General features: G+C 41.5%; 1 protein-coding gene across 1 annotated transcript; it reads right to left on the reverse strand.

The window, feature by feature from the left end:
- Positions 1–406: 406 nt before the first annotated feature.
- On the reverse strand, positions 407–19,197 carry strn3 (striatin, calmodulin binding protein 3). The gene is given in 17 exon segments (XM_054613595.1): positions 407–3,619; positions 4,397–4,483; positions 4,802–4,909; positions 5,034–5,174; positions 5,257–5,424; positions 6,462–6,583; positions 6,734–6,781; positions 7,811–7,989; positions 8,066–8,169; positions 8,172–8,201; positions 8,422–8,557; positions 8,683–8,821; positions 8,900–9,061; positions 9,813–9,891; positions 10,193–10,266; positions 10,864–10,967; positions 18,892–19,197. Coding segments are annotated over 17 exon segments (2,046 nt in total). The 5' UTR covers positions 19,087–19,197; the 3' UTR covers positions 407–3,449.
- Positions 19,198–20,911: the final 1,714 nt, after the last annotated feature.

The raw sequence follows: 20,911 nt of genomic DNA on the forward strand, positions 1-20,911 counted from the left end.
TAATTAAGGCCCCGCTAAAAGTGTTTTGTGTGTAAATAAATTAGAGCTAAAAGTGATTAACTGCACAAAATAAAACTAAGGTGTTTTTCAAAAATTAAACAGTAAAAAACAAAAGTCCAAGAAAATTAAATAACTATAATGTACCCTCTGCATTTAAAAGATAAATAGGACACTGGGAGCCGGGGATCGAACCTCCGGCCTTGCGGCTAAAGGACCCGCCCTACCACTGAGACACAGTAGAATATGTTTTAAGATGAACATATTGCTTCCAGGAGCATAAAAGCAGAGTTTAGACGTTAATTGAAAGTCGCATTAACAGTTTCTGTTATTTTGGCGGTCCCCTTCCTGAGGCTTTTAATGCAGCGGTGAATGTTGGTCGACACAGAATGAAGAGCGGAGCAGCAGCCTCTGTACAGGTACACCATTTAATAGTTATTATAGACATTTTATATACATTTCAACAGTTGTATTCTGCTATGTGGTTCAATCTTTAAAATCTGCTGTTTCATAGTTTGTAAATCAAAAAAAACAAAAAAAACTTACAAAACTCATCAAAACTCGCAAACTGATCAGAACTTTTTTTTTTCCATTTTCCTGGAAGACTAGAAAAAATACTTTTATTGTATTAATCATGCATTACACAAACAAAAAGAGTCTTTAGTTACACAGTAAGTCGTAGCGTGGGTGGAAAGAAAAATAAAGATCTGTGATCAATCAGGAGACGCTCGCGTTACAAATCCCTTCTGCTCAAACTATTAAATTAAAAACAAACCACAACCAGGAAATTAAACTCTGAGCTGGATGTTCAGCCAATCAGGTGGCAGCTTTTGTTTTCAAAACCCGCCCCAGGAGGCGTCTGATTGGACCGTTTCCCCTGGAGCTCAAACCGGTTCCTTTTTTTCCTTATAAGGACCCAAAAAAAAAAAAAAAAAATGATATAAATAAATTCACTCCTGCTTGTTGGAGCTGCGATGACGAAAAGTCAAATGTTCTCAATGTGAAGAGAAAACTCACACGGTGATGTGAGGAGGAGGAGGAGGAGGGGGAAGAGGAGGGTTTCCTATGGTGCGTTCAGGTACCAGTTTGTAAAGCCAAATACTTCCAGGTGAATTACCAGAAGCTAGAAATGTTCTCTAAAATGTAATGATCTCTTCATTTACTTGAATCTCAATCTTTGTGTGTCTGTGACGAGGACAGACGGAGCTCCTTCCTCCTCCTCCTCCTCCTCCTTAAAAGCTCAACTGAGATCCAGAGTGATTGCAGGACAGGACGGGAGCGACGACCCAGAATCCTCCTCGCTGCCGTTGACGAGACGTTTCTTCACGTTTATAAAAACGATTATAAAAACTAGATTTATTTTACACAGACAGAAAACGTCCACACGTAACTACGGTAACGCCGACATCCGAACGCTTCGCTGCTCAGTTGGCGGTTTAAACGCGGGGCTGTGATTGGCCCGCCAGAGGCTAAGGAGGTGCAGGGGGTGGGGTGGGTGGGGGTAGGACAATCAGCTCGTCGGACACAAAGAAAATCTGATTTTGAACCCGACGTGTTCGTTCTATTCAGAAAGAAAACCAACAGTTTCTCTAACTTCTTAAAAACACGGTAAAAAAAGTCACAATCTGAAAATCTTTACTTTAGATTTTAAGATTTAAAAAACTTAAATACAACAAATCCTCGACGGGTTAAAACATCACATGTTCTGTTCTTCGCCACGAGCAGTTTGAGCATCGCGTTCCTTTCTCTTTCCTGGTTTGGGATGTTTCTCTGAGACGTTTGTCGGTTTAGCAGCTCCACATTGTTCACGGTGTCGGTTTCATCTGTGTATCGAGGTGAAATCATTGACGTCAGCACATCTGTTGCTCCAATTAACCGACATTTAAACCTTCTGATGGCGGACGAACGTGTCAACACCACTTTGAGTAACCGTTTTGTTTTGGCAGAGCTCTGAACGCAACCCTCGTTTACTTAGCAGCAGGAAAGACAGCAACAAGAGACGTTAGGACCACTAAAGAATTAACTAATGAATCACTGAGCGGTAATGCTGCGTTCAGGTAATGAGGTATGATCTCTCATATTGACAAAAAGCAGCATCTACAAACTGACCAACAGCTAGCAACGTCCCCTAAAGTCTGGCGTCCTCTAACGTCCCCTAAAGTCCCCTAACGTCTGAGGTCCCCTAACGTCTGCTGTCCTCTAACGTCTGAGGTCCTCTAACGTCCCCGAAAGTCTGGCGTACTCTCATGTCCTCTAACGTCTTGCGTCCTTTAAATTCCTGACATCGTCTTATGTCCTCCAACGCCCTCAAACAGTTGCCACTGTTGTCTTATGTTGTCTAACGTTGTCTGTCTTTATCTAAAGTTGTCTTATGTTGTCTAACGTTGTCTGTCTTTATCTAAAGTTGTCTTATGTTGTCTAACGTTGTCTGTCTTTATCTAAAGTTGTCTTATGTTGTCTAACGTTGTCTGTCTTTATCTAAAGTTGTCTTATGTTGTCTAACGTTGTCTGTCTTTATCTAAAGTTGTCTTATGTTGTCTAACGTTGTCTGTCTTTATCTAAAGTTGTCTTATGTTGTCCAACGTTGTGACTGCAGATGATTGACAGCAGCTTCTTAAAGCACCACCGACGGCTTTGTGAGGTCGCCATGATTCAGGACGTCTTTGAGTCCAGCCGGGACATTGTCTCTCTATCAAAGACAATAAAACACAAAAAGCCCAAAAGTTACTGGAACGTCACGAGGGATGAGAACCGTCGACACACAGATCCCTCAGAGCTTTGAGATCCAAACCACCGACAGAGAGAAACAGGACGCTCGAGTGTTTTCTGATGAGACGGAGGACACAGAACGAAGCTCTCTGATTCTGAGGGACGGACACCAAAAACATGAAACCGTCTCTGCTGTCAAACCTCTGGATGTGATGTCATCCTCATCATCATCATCATCAGAAGATGAAGAAAAACAAACTAGTGGACGCAGAGAGCTGATTATCAGGGTGCGTTTCCTTTAAGGCCGTCCTCTGGTTGATCAGGAGGACAGACTAGTGTTAACACGAGGGGGGGGGGGGGGGGTGTAGTGTCATCATGATGGGACGGGGGTGGGGGGGGACGTGATGACATCACAGGACAGGTGAGCTGCTCAGTTTCGACCTGCAGCGTTTAAACAACGTTTACACAACGTTTCTGCTGCTAAACATCTCAATGTCTTCAGTCAGCCGGAGGAGACGACACAGCTGCACCTCCTCACTGAAGGAGAGTGTGTGTGTGTGTGTGTGTGTGTGTGTGTGTGTGTGTGTGTGTGTGTGTGTCCAGTCCTCATTAATATATCATCTGTGTTCAGATACCTGAACAGACCTGAATACTGTTAGTGTGAACAGACTAGTCTCTCTCTTTCTCTGTCTCTCGCCCCGCGGTCCTCTGCTCCTCCTTTTTCTCCTCCTCCTCCTCCTCGTCTACACGTAGACCCTGGCGAGGGCGTCAGCTCCGGCGGAGGCGATGTAGGCCTTGGAGGGGTGGAAGGCCACGTCGTAGATGGCCTCCTCGCTCTTCTTCCGGTGAGCCGTGATCTCCTGAACGCACGTCTTACTGTCCAAGTTCCACAGACGAAGGGAGCAGTCATGACCTGAGGAGGAGCAGAAGGAGCAGGGGGAGGAGAGAGAGGGGGAGGAGAGAGAGGAGGAGGAAGCGAGACAGGGGGAGAGAGAGGAAAGAGAAGGAGGATGAGAGAGGAGTAATAGAAAGGAGGAAGAGAGGAGGAAGAGGAGTAGGAGAGGAGGAAAGAGGATGAGGAGAGAGAGGTGAAGGCAGGAAAGCAGAGGAGAGAGAGAGAAAGAGGGAGGAGTAGGAGAGAGGGAGGAGGAGAGAGAGAGGAAGAGGAGGGGAGAGGAGGAAGAGAGGTGTAGGAGTCCGAAAAAAAGAGGTGCAGGAGAGAGAGAGAAGTAGGGAAAGCGGAGGAGAGAAAAAAGCGAGAGGAGTTAAGAGGAGAGAGAGTATGAAGAGATAGGAGGAAAGCGAGAGAAGAAGGAGGAGAGAGGAACAAGAGGAGAAAAGAGGAGGTGGTGGTGGAGGAGAGAGAAAGAGGAAAATACAAAAAGGGGGGGAGAAGAGGAGCAGAATATGGATGAAAACGATGGAGGAGGAGGCGGACAAACCCAAGAAGGGTTAAGATGGAGCAAAGGAAGAAATGGGAGAAAAGGAGTAAGAGGAGAAGAAAGGGAGCAGGAGATGAGGAGGTTGAAGAGGTGAGGAGGATGAAGAGGTGAGGAGGATGAAGAGGGAGTCGGAGGATGAAGAGGTGAGGAGGATGAAGAGGGAGTCGGAGGAGAGAAGGAGGAGACATGTTAGAACCAGAGGAGGAGGAGCAGGAGGAGCAGAAGCAGCCCTGTGTGCGTCTCCTTACTTCCAGACATCAGGTAGATCCCGTTAGGATCCACAGCCAGACTGGTCACTGCGTCCAGATGAGCCACCATCGCATGGACCACTTTACCTGGAGACAGAGACAAGGAGACAAGGTGACAAGGAGACAAGGACACAGAGAGAGAATGAGACAAGGACACAGAGAAAGACAGAGAGACAAGGAGACAAGGTGACAAGGACACAGAGAGAGACAAGGTCACAGAGAGAGACTGAGACAAGGACACAAGGACACAGAGAGAGACAGAGAGACAAGGACACAGAGAGAGACAAGGACACAGAGAGAGACTGAGACAAGGAGACAAGAACACAGAGACAGACAGGTAGAGAGAGAGACAGACAGACAGGTAGAGAGAGACAGACAGACAGGTAGAGAGAGACAGAGACTGACCTGACTTGTTGTCGTAGAATTTGATTTGTCGGTCTTCGTGAGCGGTGATGGTGATGGGCAGCGTGGGATGACTGACCACCTTATTGATATGATTGGACCCTGGGAGCGCTGGGGGGGGAGACATTATTACACATAAAAGTGTGATGTACTTTTACTTAATATCTCAGAATTAAAATGTCTTTAATGAAAAGCATAGTGTGTGTGTGTGAGTGTGTGTGTGTGTTCGTCTTACTGCCATCTCCCTGCCCCTTCAGCACCAGTGCATTCTGGGAAGTCTCCAGGTCGTACACCACCACGTCTCCGCTGTTAAACGACGCCACCATGTGGGCGGGGTCACAGCCGTTGAAGTCCACCGACGTCGGGACCCCGTGCTCTACAAAAACACACAGATCAACAGGTTGAGCGGTTGCTGTTCCTGAGGTGTCCTCTGGGGGGCGTCCGTCCTCCGTCCTCACCGTTGTTTGTGTTGAAAGTGCTGATGCAGGGGTTCTTCTCCGTCGGGTTCCACAGCTTCACCGTTCCGTCGGCCGAGCAGGACAGGAGGCGGTTCTTGATGCCGCTGTAAGCCAATCCCCACACGGCGTCCGTGTGACCCAACCACGAACCCGCCAGGACGCTGGGATCTGATTGGAGGAGAGGGAAAAAGAGGGGCGGGGTCAATTATTGTACCGTGTGCTACAGATGTTGTTTTTCTACTTCTGTCTGTTAAACCTACAAGTTAAGACACCTGGAGAGAACCAGACTCTTTAAAAGCCGGGGACATTTTTTCAGAAGGAAGTAGGAACATTTAAATGAAGACGTTCTTAAAGAGTCTGGACGTCTTTTTCAAAGTGAGGACACTTAAAAAGGACATTTTGCAAACATTTCCTAACACACAGAGACAGAGAGGAATCAGGACACTATAAATGTAGCTTGTCCAGTCCTAACGGTTATGAAAACGTGACGTTATAGAATCGTGGTTTACGGTAAAACGGGTTAATCTCAACATCCCTCGTTCAGACTCGTGAAATAATAAAAAAAAAATGACCTCCTATCGTCCTTTCCTGACCACTTTTCCTTGACCTCTTCATTCAGGAAACATGAGAGTTCAGGAGGAGTTAGGAAAAGACTTTCACTAAACTACGTCCTCATGATGACAGTTCACTCATGTGAAACATCAATGAAACTCATCAATATTATTTTACTGATGCTTCATGTTATTGAGAATGAGAATTTGTTCATAATCAGTTTTCTATATTTACTGTTCATTTTATTTAATATTCTTGTTTTGTTTTTTGCATATAACATGTTAGAAGTAAATAAAAACATTTAAAATGAAACAAAAAGGTCGTCTCTCTTTATAATAATCTTTATAATCAACATCAACCCGGTTAGTTTATGACTCTGAAAATAATTATTCAACCTAAAGATTAACATTTGTTTTCACGGTGCGTCACTTTAAATGTTGCCGCCGCAAGGAATTGTGGGGCGGCATTATCTCCTTTCCTTTGGGTGGTCCAGCGTTTCCTCTGCTAAAGGAGCTAGGAAAGGAAGCATTGAAGCACCTTTCCTTAGCATTCAAACAGCTCCCATCATGACGGCCATGCTTCAGAGACATTTCACTCAGTGAGGAAGCTTCCTGAGCAAAAGAGACTTGAGGGTGGAGGTTAGAGGCGTGTACCGTAGGTGTCGTAGGGGTCGACGTTGGAGCTGGGGATGTTCCACCACTGGATGGTGGAGTCGATGCCGCCGCTGAAACACTGCTCGCCGCTGGAGGTCATCGCCAACGACAACACCGGACCGCTGGGGACAGACGGAGACATCCAACATGATCACCTGAGGCATCATGGACCACCTACAGAGCTTCAATGACCCTGATAGAGAGAGTGTGTGTGTGTGTGTGTGTGTGTGTGTGTGTGTGTGTGTGTGTGTGTGTGTGTGTGTGATACGTACACATGGGCTCTGAATGTATAGACGGGCTCCACATCAAAAGAGGCACTTCTGTAAAAGAAAACACACCATCATCATCATCATCATCTGGTGTTTAAAAAGCTCCTCAGAGTGAAGCGGAGTTCTGAGCCGGTCGGATTACGTTTGTTTGAAGTCGGGCTGAAGAGTGACAGAGACGCAAATGAGATGCAAAATACTAGAAGAGGGAACTTTTCCTCTGAAGCCGAGAGAATCCACAAAAGAGAAAGAAATAGTCTGTGAAGTACCTCAGTCTGAAAATAATACATTCAAAATGTTACGCAAGTACATAAGTATTATCACCAAAATGTACTTTTTTTTGTTCCTCTCACATTTTACTCTCTGTTGCCTTGTTTTTCATTTCAAAATAAAAGTCCTGATCATCTCTGGAAACAGAACATTCATGACTAGAACCGGAGAGAACTCATTTCTGTATTTAGTTAAGAATAACAGTTATGACATTATTCATAAAAATGTTTAATTTCGTTAATCATTTATTTTACAAAAATTGGACAACAATAGAATCTTTATATTAAAAATTGTTTCAAGTATCTTTAAGTTTATCAATTTTGTTAAAAAAATGGAGGCTCTACATGATATTTTTATTTAATTATTCACATTTTTACAACCTCTCCTCTCTGCGCCAAGTTTCACAGTTTTCCGTCACATGACTGTTGGTCTCATGGCTTCATCGTTGAACTGAGGAACTCAGAATTAAATGTTTTTTACAGAATCTGGTTGAAGCAAACGGTTAATTTGTGTTGAGATTTGAAATGAGACGTGAAGAATAAAATGTTTTTGATGAAAAATCTAAATAAGCTTTGGGCTGTTCTTTCCTGACACAAGGGTTTGTCACACATGATGTGTTTAGGGACCGTCAGAAATATGAAACTCTGACGGTAATGACGGGTTTTTAAGCTCCTGCTGTGATAAACGGTGTAGTTTTGGTGACCGTTTGTTTTGGGGTTCAGAGGGTTAAGAGCAGTCCTGTTGATCAATAAAACACCCAATAATGATAAAGTCAGGGTTATGTTTAGAGAGGTGTGTGTGTGTGTGAGGTACTTTTTGGCAGGGACGGTCTTGGTGAGGTTCCACAGTTTGAGGGTCTGGTCCTCGGACACGGTGACCAGACAGGGCTCCACCGGATGGAATGCCAGCGCTCGAACGCCGTCGAAGTGGCTCCTCAGCGTGTACTTGGGGTTCCACGTCTTCCTGAACGAAGACTCCTTGTTGGACGGCAGCTGGAGGTCAATAAGAAACGATAAGTGACGCGTTCAACCGCACCCATGGACGGCTCGTGACCTGTTGGTGTCTTACGTCGTAGCTGTAGTCTGTTTCGTCGTTGGTGACGGTGAGGTCAGCGAGGTCGCCCAAACCCAGCACGCTCTCCAACACGTCGTCTGAGCCCAACAGGAAGGACTTCCCCCGCCGGGAGGAAACGGGAGGGGCTCCGCTGCACAGACACAAACGGATGTTAACTTAACACACTTTGTCTTTTCCTCCACAAAACAATATGAAATCATTTTTAAACGACTAATATTAACTATATAATATATTATTAATCACCATTATAATACATTAATAATAATAATGAAGGGTTAGGGTTCGTCAGTGAGCGGACCACATGGTACTGAGTCCAGTTAAACCAAAAGGTCAAATGTCTGGTCTCTCACCCCACTCTGTCCCGTCCCCGGAGCTCCGAGCCTCCCCCGCTCCCTCGCCGTCCTCCGCCGTCACCAGGAAGTCAAACTCCTTCAGAGCCTCCTCCGTGTCGGCGTCGTCCTCGGACGCCAAGCCTTCATTCCCCACCTACAGGAGGAAGAGGAGGAGGAGAGGTAAACATCAAGGAGAAGAGGAGGAAAAGAAGAATCAGGGAGGAGAAGAGTGTGTGTGAGTGTGAGTGTGTGTGTGTGTGTGTGTGTGTGTGTGTGTACCTTGGTCTTGTGTTTCTTGGCTCGGTGGTGTTTGTCTGTGCTGATGTCGTCCATCAGGTCTCCCTCCTCGTCCTCGTCTTCGTCGCTGTCCTCTGCGTTCTCCAGGAAGTTGAACGTCTCCAGGACGTCCCCTGGACTCCTGGAAACAAACAGAGGTGTGACCTGTGTGACCTTTGACCCCGGGGGACTTCCTGTGTGTGTGTGTATACGTTTGTACCTTTTGCTGTCCTTGCGGCGCTCCGTCCCGTTGATCAGGTGCTGCAGGTTCTTGTTCTCCACAGAACCGTTCTGCTCTGAGCCCGACAGGCCGAGCAGAGAGCGGACCCTCTGAGTACGAACGTCCAGGATGGTGTCCGTGTATCCTACTTCCTGCAGGTACCTGAACACACACACACACACACACACACAGACACACACAGTTTAACATCACCGTGAACTGAATCTCTTTGGGTTTTAAAGACGCCATCTTGTAAAGTAGATCTGCAGATTTTCTTCTGGATTAAATTACTAATGTGTCTTTTCATGCATGTTTATTTTGATATTGTTATAATTATTGTTTTGTATTTTATTTCTTAGTTTGTTCTTATCGTATCGATTGCTTTGATTGTCTTGTTCTTGTTTAACTGTTGGGCTTTCTGCTGATGTGTCGCCTCTCTGTCAGTAAGAGCACTGAGTAAACTGTAATAACAGCTGCTAAAGTAATAAATATATTATTATTATTATTATTGTTTGGTCCTTAAGCCGACGTCGTCAAATGTCTTCTTTCGTCCAACCAACACTTAAAAACATAAAAGTATTAAATGTACTTTAACGTATGACGTAAGAAAAGCAGAGAATTCTAAAGTTTGGCTTTTCTTTCTTAAAATATGACTAATAATTAATTAATTAACACGATTGTTGGTGGTTATTTTCTGTCCAGAGACTACTCGTCCTCCTCGATGAGTTTTGACATTTAAAAACGGATAAATCGACAGCTTAATCACCAGCGATTATATCTGATAGTTGCAGTCGTACTTGACAAGCCTGTACGAGGATTAATCGACACGTTTGATCCTTAGTTTTTAAAGGGTCTCCTTTGACCTTCTACAGAAAGATGACTTAAGGAGTGAACGCTGACGTGTTGTTCTTACTGTCTGAGTAGTTGTCTTCCTTGTTTCCAGGTGAGCTGACTGTTGGCGGGAACAGCAGAGACCTCGGAGTCTTTGGTGTCTAAAGGGACAAACACACAGAACAGACGAAACCTTCAGGAGAAAATCCATTATAATAATAATAATAATAATAATAATATATAAAAACTAGAAGGACAACTGGTGTGTGAAGAATCATCGTAACCAGTACAAACACTGGATGAGTTTTAAAGTGGCTATTTCAAACATAGGGGAGAAGAGGAGGAAGAGGAGGAGATGATGCTGAGAATCAGAGAGGAGGAGAAGAAGAGATTAGAGCGGAGCAGGAAGTCCAGAGATTCTTTCTGTGACACTTTAAACCGACATGTTCTTTCATCACATACCTGATTCAAAGCTTGGCATCTTCATCTCTCCTTGGTTCAACTCGGTTCCATATTTTAACTTGTGGTATTTTGCTCTGAGGGGGGAAGGAAAAAATATCCATGTCGTCATTACACCTCACATAGAATGATATAAATGTATTAATCATGGCAACTCCTCTGTTTACAAGTCCCACGTTTTAATTACGTCTAATAAGATCATTATTTGTGAAGTGAAAACATCCGATTTAGCAGTCAAAGAAGTTAAAGTACACTCTTCAATCAGGATTCAGGAATTAAAGTAAGTAAGTAAGTTGCTCTGCACCAGAAAATAAAAGATGTTACGAATGACTGAATGAGCTTTTAATCATGATTTTAAACGCCAATGTTTAAATTCAGTCAATAACTTTTCCACAGGGAGCCTGACATCCCACAGCTAAGAGGTAAGGAGGCAGACTGATGAACTATCCAAGCTGACAAGATAATTAAAGTTGTCTTATATTAATTAAAATGTGTTTTAGCTTCACAGGGCGTTACAAAGGACAGGCTGACATTTATTGATTCATAGCTAGCTAACGTTAGCTTGATCACATCAAGTTGCAGATCAGCATGATGATAAAGTGTGTGTGTGTGTGTGTGTGTGTGTGTGTGTATGTATATATATATAGTATTAGTAATAACGCTTCATTTCTTACCTTTCCTGTTTTAAAGCGTATTCTAACATTTTTATTCTTCTAACCAGGTCGTTCTTCAGGTTCTCCTGACCTTTCCTCTCCCCCTGCAGGAACGCTATCCTCGCCTGCAGACAAACAGACACAGACAGCTGAATGAGTTCATGACATCACAGTTCAAAAGGTCAAAGGTGAAATCATGACCTTGCACTGTAGGAAGCATGAACACACATCTCTGAACTAGTGGTGCAGCAGATTTTAAAAAATCCCGCTTCAGATCGTTATCTCGGATCAGATCAGCAGAAAGAAAAGAACAAATATAACTTCTATATGACATTATGGATTGTTGATGATCCATAATGTCAGATACAGATCCCTTTGTTGTTTGAATATAGCAGCTGGTCTACAAGGATCCAGACTTTTATTTTTATTTTTCAACTTCGTAAAAATCATTATAATGCTCTGAAGTCAGTAAACCATCAAAAATACCAAATGTTATACTTTAACTTTGTTTTAGTAATTTATAGGGTTTTTCCTTCTTTATAAAAACACAAAATTAAAAGATTGTATTTATGGATTAAAACAAATCTAGTCAGTAGTTTTAATGATTTATTATAATCAACTTAGAGCTAGTGTTAGGAGGTTAAACATCATAATTCATCTCTAATATCTATTTTATATTAATGTGAAAACATCTCCTTCAAACTACTGGATTTATCCTAGACATTATCAGAGACTAAAAAAGCATAAATGAAGTCCTGATCTCACATTTTACTGAATATTGGAGGATAACTGACGTCAGTAAAACTTTATTTACACTGTGATGGTTAACGTTAAACTAATTATCTCACATCAGAGTCTGTGCTCGTTATCACCAATCCAGACGCTTGAGCATCACGGTATCTTCATTATTGATTTCAACATGATTCCATTGAGAGACGATCAATCATCATGATCAATTATTGTCTTCATCATTTTTTTTATTTTTTTTTTTTAAATGGCGGATAAGACGGACACTGATTGGTTCAAGTCCCGTCCCAAACTTTCAGACATCCTGCCTGTCTACCTGTCTCACTGTCTGTCCACCTGTCTCTCTGTTTACCTGTCCGTCCATCTGTTTGTCTCTTCACCTGTCTGTCTCTCCGTCTCTCTCTCTCTCTCTCTGTATCTTCCTGTCTGTCTCTCCGTCCACCTGTCTGTCTGTCTGTGAGCAGCTGCTCCTGAAACCAAACACCGATAAAGGCCGAGGAGGCTGAAATCTATTTATACACAAACACAGGGTTCTGTCTGCCAGGGTGACCATGGCAACAAGGGGGGGGTCGCGACTTCCTCTAGTGAGGGTCGTCACGGCGACGGTGAAAAAAAGAGGTCCTCCCCGTTCAAAAGAGAGAGCGACAGACTGAACTGGGAGGACGATGACGTAAGACACCACACTCGCTCAGCCCTGCTCTGATTGGTCGGCTCGGTGATTGACAGCCGCAGCTCCGAACATACCAGAAGACATACGTGTGTGTGTGTGTGTGTGTGTGTGTGTGTGTGTGTGTGTGTGTGTGTGTAAACAGCCAGACGTCTGAACCATGCTCAGTATTTCAGCAGAGTGAAGGACAGCTGCTGATGAGACGTTCACATGTAATTGTAAATTAGAGGAGAATTACACCGTTTTGTTTCCTGCTGACAGTTTAACTCCACCAGCTAGTTTATGAACAGAGCTCTGTAGTGAGCGTCGGCTGTCTGTCAGTCAGTCAGTCAGTTCACCTGAATGTTTGCTGAGTCGCTGCACTTTGACCAAAGCTCAGAGTGACGTTTCTGTACACAGTCATCATCCATAAAAACACACTACCTCCAACTGTCTGACATCAGCCAGCGTTTATGAGCTTCAATCAAACCCTGAATTTAACCTGGTGAGGTCAACAGAAGTGTGGTTGAAAACATATTTAAATAGACACTTATTTTGTCTTCTAACCCTTGAACTGAAGCAACAATAGTCACCATTAACAGACGGATTTAAGTCTGTGGACAAAATACCAAACGCTTGAAAGAAATATCAAAGCAATCAAATCCAGCTACATTTAGACAGTTTTAACCTATACATACATAAAATACATTTTGTTATATTTGTTTATAATGCCTCTATTTGTTTATAATATCTTTGTTTATAATTTTGGAATAAATGTGTTTAATTGTTTGTAATACCTTTGTGTTATTCGTTTATAATAATGTCTGTTTATTTAGTTCATGCCGCCTTTGTTTTATTCATTTATGAGTCCTTGTTTATAAATTGGAAATACATTTTGTCTTTTTAATACTTTTGTTTATTTGTTTGCAGTCAGATCACTGTGAGTTCGTCTGAGAGAATCTGTGAAAGGCAGCTGTTAAGAAATCTCTTCACACATCATTTGGATCCCCCCCCCCAGTGCACCTGGTGAGCATGAATCAAGCGCTCCTCAGGGAGCTGGAGTGAGGTCAGAGTGCCAGGGTGATGGTGATGATGATGAAGGGGTGAGTTCACTGGCCAGATATACCAGGATGACAAATCAGGTTAAACAGAGGGGGGGGGGCATTCCTCTGAACAACTGCGTCATTACACACACACACACACACACACACAAACACACACAAACACGCCGAGATCCAATAGTCACAAACATTTGATAAAAGCAGCGTGATGCCGACTTCTTGTTGGTTTAAACTTCAGATTTTAACAATCGTGGAGTCTTTTGTTGTTGTGAGTGAAGACGATATCAGACTATTTGAAGAGTGTGTGTGTGTGTGTGTGTGTGTGTGTGTGTGTGTGTGTTATTTCGGGCCGGTCTACTTTTAGCGTCCAGCTGGGACGGGGCTTTCAGAACAGGCCCAGTGGGCCGCGGCGCCTCATTACCGCCCTGCTCTCGTTACCAAAACGCCGCGGTGCAGCTCCACCTACCGACGGGCGGTCGGCCCCGAGACTGCTCTCCAGGTAAACGCCGTGACCTTTGACCTCCTGGCTACAAGCCGGGGTGTGCAATGGGAGTTTGCAGAGTCAACTGACTTCCCTTCAAACTAGAAAATAACCCTTTTCATTTCATTTAAGTAAAAAAAAAAAAAAAAAAAATTAAAGTATGTTTGCAGTTTTTAAGCAACCATTTCTGAGGCCACCTGACCTGAAGATTCAATTTAATATCCAATTTTCTTTATCGATTATCAGCTGATAATGTTATCCTTAAATCCATTGTTTAATCAGTAAAACACGTCCGTTATCATTTATGATATAAAAAAAAGAAGATGTGCAACTTGACTCACAGTCTGGTGTGTGATTGTTTTTCTCCCGACTGATATTAGAGAATTCATTCCCTAGAGATCATATTGCAGGACCTTTTCTCTCTCCACACTAACATGGTCCTCTCTGTGGACGTCTGATTTAAAGACCTGCATATCATTTATCTAAGAAACCTTCTCTTACATGCCGAGAAATCATGAATTAATATATCAGAGAATAGAGGAATAAAAACTACCCCAGTTGGCAGCCAGCCAGCAGTGGGTCATATTGACATTTAAAAGAAAACGAAACTGACGTTATTCAGAGTTTTAATGTGTAACCATGTGACTGGAGTTGTTCTCAGCGTGTCCACTCAACATGATCCTGAACATAATAGCCCTTCAGGTGGAGATGTTTCTGTTTTGAGGGTCTCCTCTGACAGAGACTAGAAGTTCATCCTCATCTAAAGGAAAACAGGAGAATGTTTAAATCTCTTTCCAGGACATTTGATCTTTTTCCATGACTAGTAAACTGGTCAAGAGTTAATATGATTGATTGATTGTTAGCCCTGATATACGCTAACGATAACTCCTTAACCGTTAAACATAAATCATGTCAGACATCCCTCAGAAGCTGCTCAGACTCCACACAGACACTTCAAAATAAAAGAGTCACCAGAAATATTCTGCTCCCGACTCTTTCATGAGGGGAGAGGCTGATCAGAGGTCAGGGGTCAGAGCCCTCACGTCCTCCTGCATCAACCTTTTACAGCTGCTTCCTGTGGAGCTTTGAGGAGGATCGATTATATCATCTCACTTCAACCTGCAGCTGCTCCACCACAACAGACGCTCCAGTGCGCACGGAGCGTGAGCGGCGTCCACGTACAGGATCGAGTCCGGTCGAGTGCAGGGGAAACATCTGTTGCCTCGGCCGGGTTTACACAGCAAACACCGACAAACTGGACCAATCAGAACGCTTCACTGTGCTGGAGTGAAGACCACAGAGTCATCACTTCTATCGGTTAATAATTACTGATGAGAATTCATAGTTTAACTTCACACAAACTATGAAACGACCTCCAACTGAAATGAGTAACTTCATAAAACTCACTGTTCAGAACAGATCAGCACAAAGTAAAAAAAAGGAGCAAATATACCTCTTTTTGCCGCTCATACTAATTATTGATGATCCATATTGTCAGATACTGATCCCTTTGTTGTTTGATTATAGCAGCTGGTCTACAAGGATCCAGACTTTTATTTACCACCGTCCCAAAAATCATTTTCAACACTCTGAAGTCAGTAAACCATCAAAAATACTAAAAGTTATACTTATGTCAGTTAAACTTTATTCAACACTGATGGTTAACGTTACACTGTGGAATTAATCCAGATTAAGTGGACGGTCTGTGTGACTGTCTGAATTTAATAGATCCATCCACACTGAAACACTCATTTACATACTTTTCGGTTGTCAAACTAAGATTTGGTCGTGGCTTAAATAAATGCTGATTAACAGGTTTCTCAAACACACAGCAGGTGTTTCATCCACTCAGGAGAGATTTCAGGGAAAACTCATCGACCAATCAGAGAGCCGGCCTGAAGTGAAACAAATCCAGAATTAAGAACATCGCCCCTCTTCTTCTTCTTCTTCCTCAGCATCCTGTACGGCAGCACATCCACCACAATCCTCAACACAACTACAAACCAACCAAAACTCCAGCGACCACATCCACCAGTCCTAAACCTCCACTGGGTCCCAGTTCAGCAGAGAATCCAGTTCTCCTGCTTCACCTCAGACAGTCCCTCCTTAAAAACTCACCCATTTAATCTGATCTGTATCTGCTTTTAGTTCCTCTCTCTACCATTTAAAGTGCCTTTTAAATCACTATACAAATAAAATGTATTATTATAATAACTGAGATCTGCAGCAACCGGTACAGATATTCTTAAATATGTTAAAACATCCAACATAAAGGATCTATTGACCATATTAATATATTGTTAGAGTGACAGAGCAGACTGCTGCTGTTCTGCACAACCTTCATATGAACCAATTGGTATTTCTAGCTGTCAATCAACTGATCAATAATCTTGTAATGACGATAGATAAATCACATGAGTGTTGACTCGATGCTTTAAAGTCTTTCTTCAATAAAAGCCGAGGAACATTTGCGAACATGAAGTTTGATCTGTGGTCTCTATGAAGGACGATCAGATGATGCATTGATTCTGAATTTAAACATTTTCAAAACTCATTTGTCTGCTTAACCGCCTATAAGCACATTATGATTGTTGTGATAAAGACAACGAGGGGGAAGCTCTGCTCTGACTGTTTCTGCTCCGACACCTGAACTCAGAGGATCAGCAGAGTGCCGATCTAAAAACGTGACATGTGACTGACTCATTGGGATCATCGGTTTAAGGTCCAGTAAAGCCACGGAGTCACCGCCGCAGACTGAATGAGTGCAACAGACAGCTGAGACACTGAACGTCCTCGATAAATAAACCCTGTTTTTAATAGTGGCTCTGTAATCATTCATCCTAATTAATTCTGGAACAACTAAAAGTTACACACAACCTTAAAAGAACTGTTTAAAAATCTAAGTAAATAATGATTCTTAACATTCAAATGAAACTGGGTCCAAAGCTTTTCCAGAGAATATATACACACGACCGTTTATTGCCTTTACGGTTTACCGGCTCTGCTCCTTCAGTTAACGGAACGAGAATGTCGACACCTTCGACTTATCTGGAACTCTGACGGAGTCATGCTGAAGGCATCCGGAGTCCCAACACAACAAGTCAGAGCAGAACACACACACACTTACACACACACTTACTCACACACACACACACACACACACTCACGCACACACTTACTCACACACACACGCCGGGTGTGTTATGACAAAGACATGAACTGCTCCACATTTCACCACCTCATCCTCCTCCAACAGAAACGTACGCCTGATATAATTAGCGAGTGACTTGACGGTCTATAACCAACATAAACGTGACACAGCTTTCATAAATCACTGCATTAATCTGGGAATCAGCTAAATGTGATGTTTTATTTGAGTGAAAATAATCAAGAAAAATGTAAAGCATACTAGTCGGGGATGACAACACGGGTCTGTTTTCATTGTTTACAAAGTTATGAGATCATTGCATGGTATTCATCAGGACGGAACTATCGGAGCAGGCTGAAAACTCACCGCTTCAAGAAGTCCGACACTGAGCACTTATTGTATCATATTAGTTTGTTGCACTTATTGTATCATATTAGTTTGTTTGTTGCACTTATTGTATCATATTAGTTTGTAGCACTTATTGTATCATATTAGTTTGTTGCACTTATTGTATCATATTAGTTTGTTGCACTTATTGTATCCGTATTAGTTTGTTTCTGTACTTTTGCTCTGGTTTATGCTCTTAGATGCTTGTTTAAGAAAGGAGATGCACTTATGACTTCTGGTGACTCGTAGTTCTCTTGAATACACTTATTGTAAGTCTCTTTGGATAAAAGCGTCTGCTAAATGACTAATGTTATGTAATGTAATGTATTCACATATTCTAATATTTATAACAGGGATGGAAAAGATTCACATATTAACAAGTTAAGTGCTTACTGGAGGGTTAAAATACGAACTATAAAAGGCTCAAAAGAGACAAAGATCAACAGCCGAATGAGAGGAGAAGAAATCAGTAAGAAGCTGAGATTTAAATCAGGAAGAGTTTCACAATAAAAGCATAGAAGTTAACTTTATATCTCCTGATCAATAATCAAACACAGGCTAGCTGTGTGATGCTAACACCACGTAGCATTGATGACACAGGCTCGCTAGTAAACACAGCGGCCTGAAGCTAGCGCGACAGACCCAAAATGGCTGCAGGTTAGCTTCCACAGATTTAGGTTAGCCACTTAGCATGCTAAGATACAACATATTTAGGTTAGCATGCTAGTCTATAACCATTTAGGTTAGCCTCTTAGCACGCTAGGCTACAAACACTTAGGTTAGCCTCTTAGCATGCTAGGCTACAAACATTCAAGTTATTAAGATAGCATGCTAGGCTACAAACATTTAGGTTAGCCTCTTAGCATGCTAGGCTACAAACATTCAAGTTATTAAGATAGCATGCTAGGCTACAAACATTTAGGTTAGCCTCTTAGCATGCTAGGCTACAAACAAGTAAGTTATTAAGTTACCATGCTAGGCTACAACCATTCAGGTTAGCCTCTTAGCATGCTAGGCTACAAACATTTAAGTTATTAACCTAGCATGCTAGGCTACAAGCATTTAGGTTATTAAGCTAGCATGCTAGGCTACAAACATTTAGGTTATTAAGCTAGCATGCTAGGCTACAAACATTTAGGTTAGCATGCTAGGCTACAAACATTTAAGTTATTAAGCTAGCATGCTAGGCTACAACCATTTAGGTTAGCCTCTTAGCATGCTAGGCTAGCATGACAGGCTACAAACATTTAGGTTATTAAGCTAGCATACTAGGCTACAAACAATTAGCTTAGCATGCTAGGCTACAAACAATTAGCTTAACATGCTAGGTAACAAACAATTAGCTTAACATGCTAGCCTACAAACAATTAGCTTAGCATGCTAGGCTACAAACAATTAGCTTAGCATGCTAGTCTACAACCATTTAGCATGCTAGGCTACAAACAATTAGCTTAACATGCTAACCTAAACATTTCACTTAGCCTCTTAGCATGCTAGCCTCCACACATCCAAGGCTAGCCACTAAGCTACCAGTGCTAAGCTAAGCTAAGCTAAGCTAAGCTACGCTAGCCGGTCTGACCTGCAGCTCGGCCCGCTCCACCTCCCAGTGCGCTCTCTCCATCTCGAAGCGGGCCCACTCGTGCTGGATGTAGTGCAGGATGCCGGGGACGGTGTACTGCTGCTGCGGCCGCGGCGGCTCGTCGGGCTGCAGCGGCACCACGGCGCCTCCCGCTGCTCCTCCTGCTCCTCCACCTCCTCCCGGCTGCTCCTCCATGTTTGTTTCTCCTGGTTTGTTGGCCCCGCCCCCCTGTCTCGCTGGCTGGATGCGGACGCGGTGCTGCTGTGAGGCGCTACCCGGCCGCCATTACTGCTCCTCACTGGCTGCGGAGCGAGAACCCGCCGCGATGCATGACGGGAAACACACATCCGGGTTCCTTCTTCCTGTCGTCCACTGCGTGACGTTCATGACGCAGGGAGAACGTGGGACATCTGGCGTTCCACCTGGACTCCGATCCCATGAATCATATACCGTATATATATATATATATATATATATATATATATATATATATATATATATATATATATATATATATATATATAAATAAATAAATAAATATATATATATATATATATATATATATATATATATATATTTATTTATTTATTTATATACATATGTATATATGTTTATATGTATATATATATATATATATATATATATATATATATATATATATATATAATATAAATAAATAAATAAATATATATATATATATTTATTTATTTATATATTTATTTATTTATTTATTTATTTATTTATGTACATATGTATATATGTTTATATGTATATCTTTATATGTATATATGTTTATATGTATATCTTTATATGTATATATGTTTATATGTATATATGTATGTGTATATGTGTATATATGTATGTGTATATATGTATATATGTATATATGTATGTGTATATATGTATGTGAATATGTATGTGTATATATAAATGTATATATGTATGTGTATATTGTGTTTTATATTTTAGATTCTTCAAAGTAGTTGAATGAGAAGATGTGTCCAAACTTTTGACTGGTACTGTAATTTAGGGTTTGGTGGAGGAAGTAAAAGTAAAAGTACTAATACCACACTGTCTTAACGTTGTAAAAAAACAAAATGCCAATACATGCTATTTCCCTAATAGCTTTTATAGCATTCAGTTATTAAGATAAGATAATCCTTTATTAGTCCTGCAGTGGGGACATTTACAGGATTAGAGCAGCAGAGAGGATAGTGCAAACAAGAGACATAGTAAAAAAAAAACCAAGATCAAAAATAAGTATTATAAATAGCAAATAAGCAATAAAAACAGTAAAGAATCCACAATAACTGAAATATTATATATACAGACAGAATAACTATTATAACTATTATTGCACATTTATTATGAGATGGAGGTGGAGTTTATTGTTACTAATGATTATTTACATTATGGATTAATGGGCTGATTATTTTTAACTAAATTGAATTTAATGTGTTGAGAATTAGGAAATGTACAACTTTGAGGCCACCTAGTGGAAGTATGAATACAACACAGCGGCAGTGACAGAACACGCTCACTCATCTCTTTTCAAATGTAATTATAAAAGCAGACAAAAACACTTCAGTTTAATTGTTTCCCTTCCATCTTTTACATATGAACAAATATAATGTCAAACACACAGAAAGATCTGACTTTAAAATAAATGAATGAATAAAAGGAAGACATAATAGTTGTAACAATTAAAAACAATTAAAAAAAAATTAGGAATCATAACAATAATAACAACAACAATCATAATAATAAATAGTATAGTAATAGTACTGTTATAGTATTACATGTATAAATGACTGAAATGTAATTATAAACATTATACAGACAAATTAAAGCTGTCTACATAACATATATATATATATATGTTATAAATATTAAAAAATATATATTATAATTATCGTTTTATTTTATTTAATGTTTCAATCCCTTGGATTTTTTTACTATTCACAAATGCAGTAATTCTAAAATCATACATGTTCAATCTTCAATCAAGAATTAAAAACTT

Source organism: Anoplopoma fimbria, chromosome 15 (genome assembly GCF_027596085.1).
Source record: "Anoplopoma fimbria isolate UVic2021 breed Golden Eagle Sablefish chromosome 15, Afim_UVic_2022, whole genome shotgun sequence".
NCBI lineage: Eukaryota > Metazoa > Chordata > Actinopteri > Perciformes > Anoplopomatidae > Anoplopoma > Anoplopoma fimbria.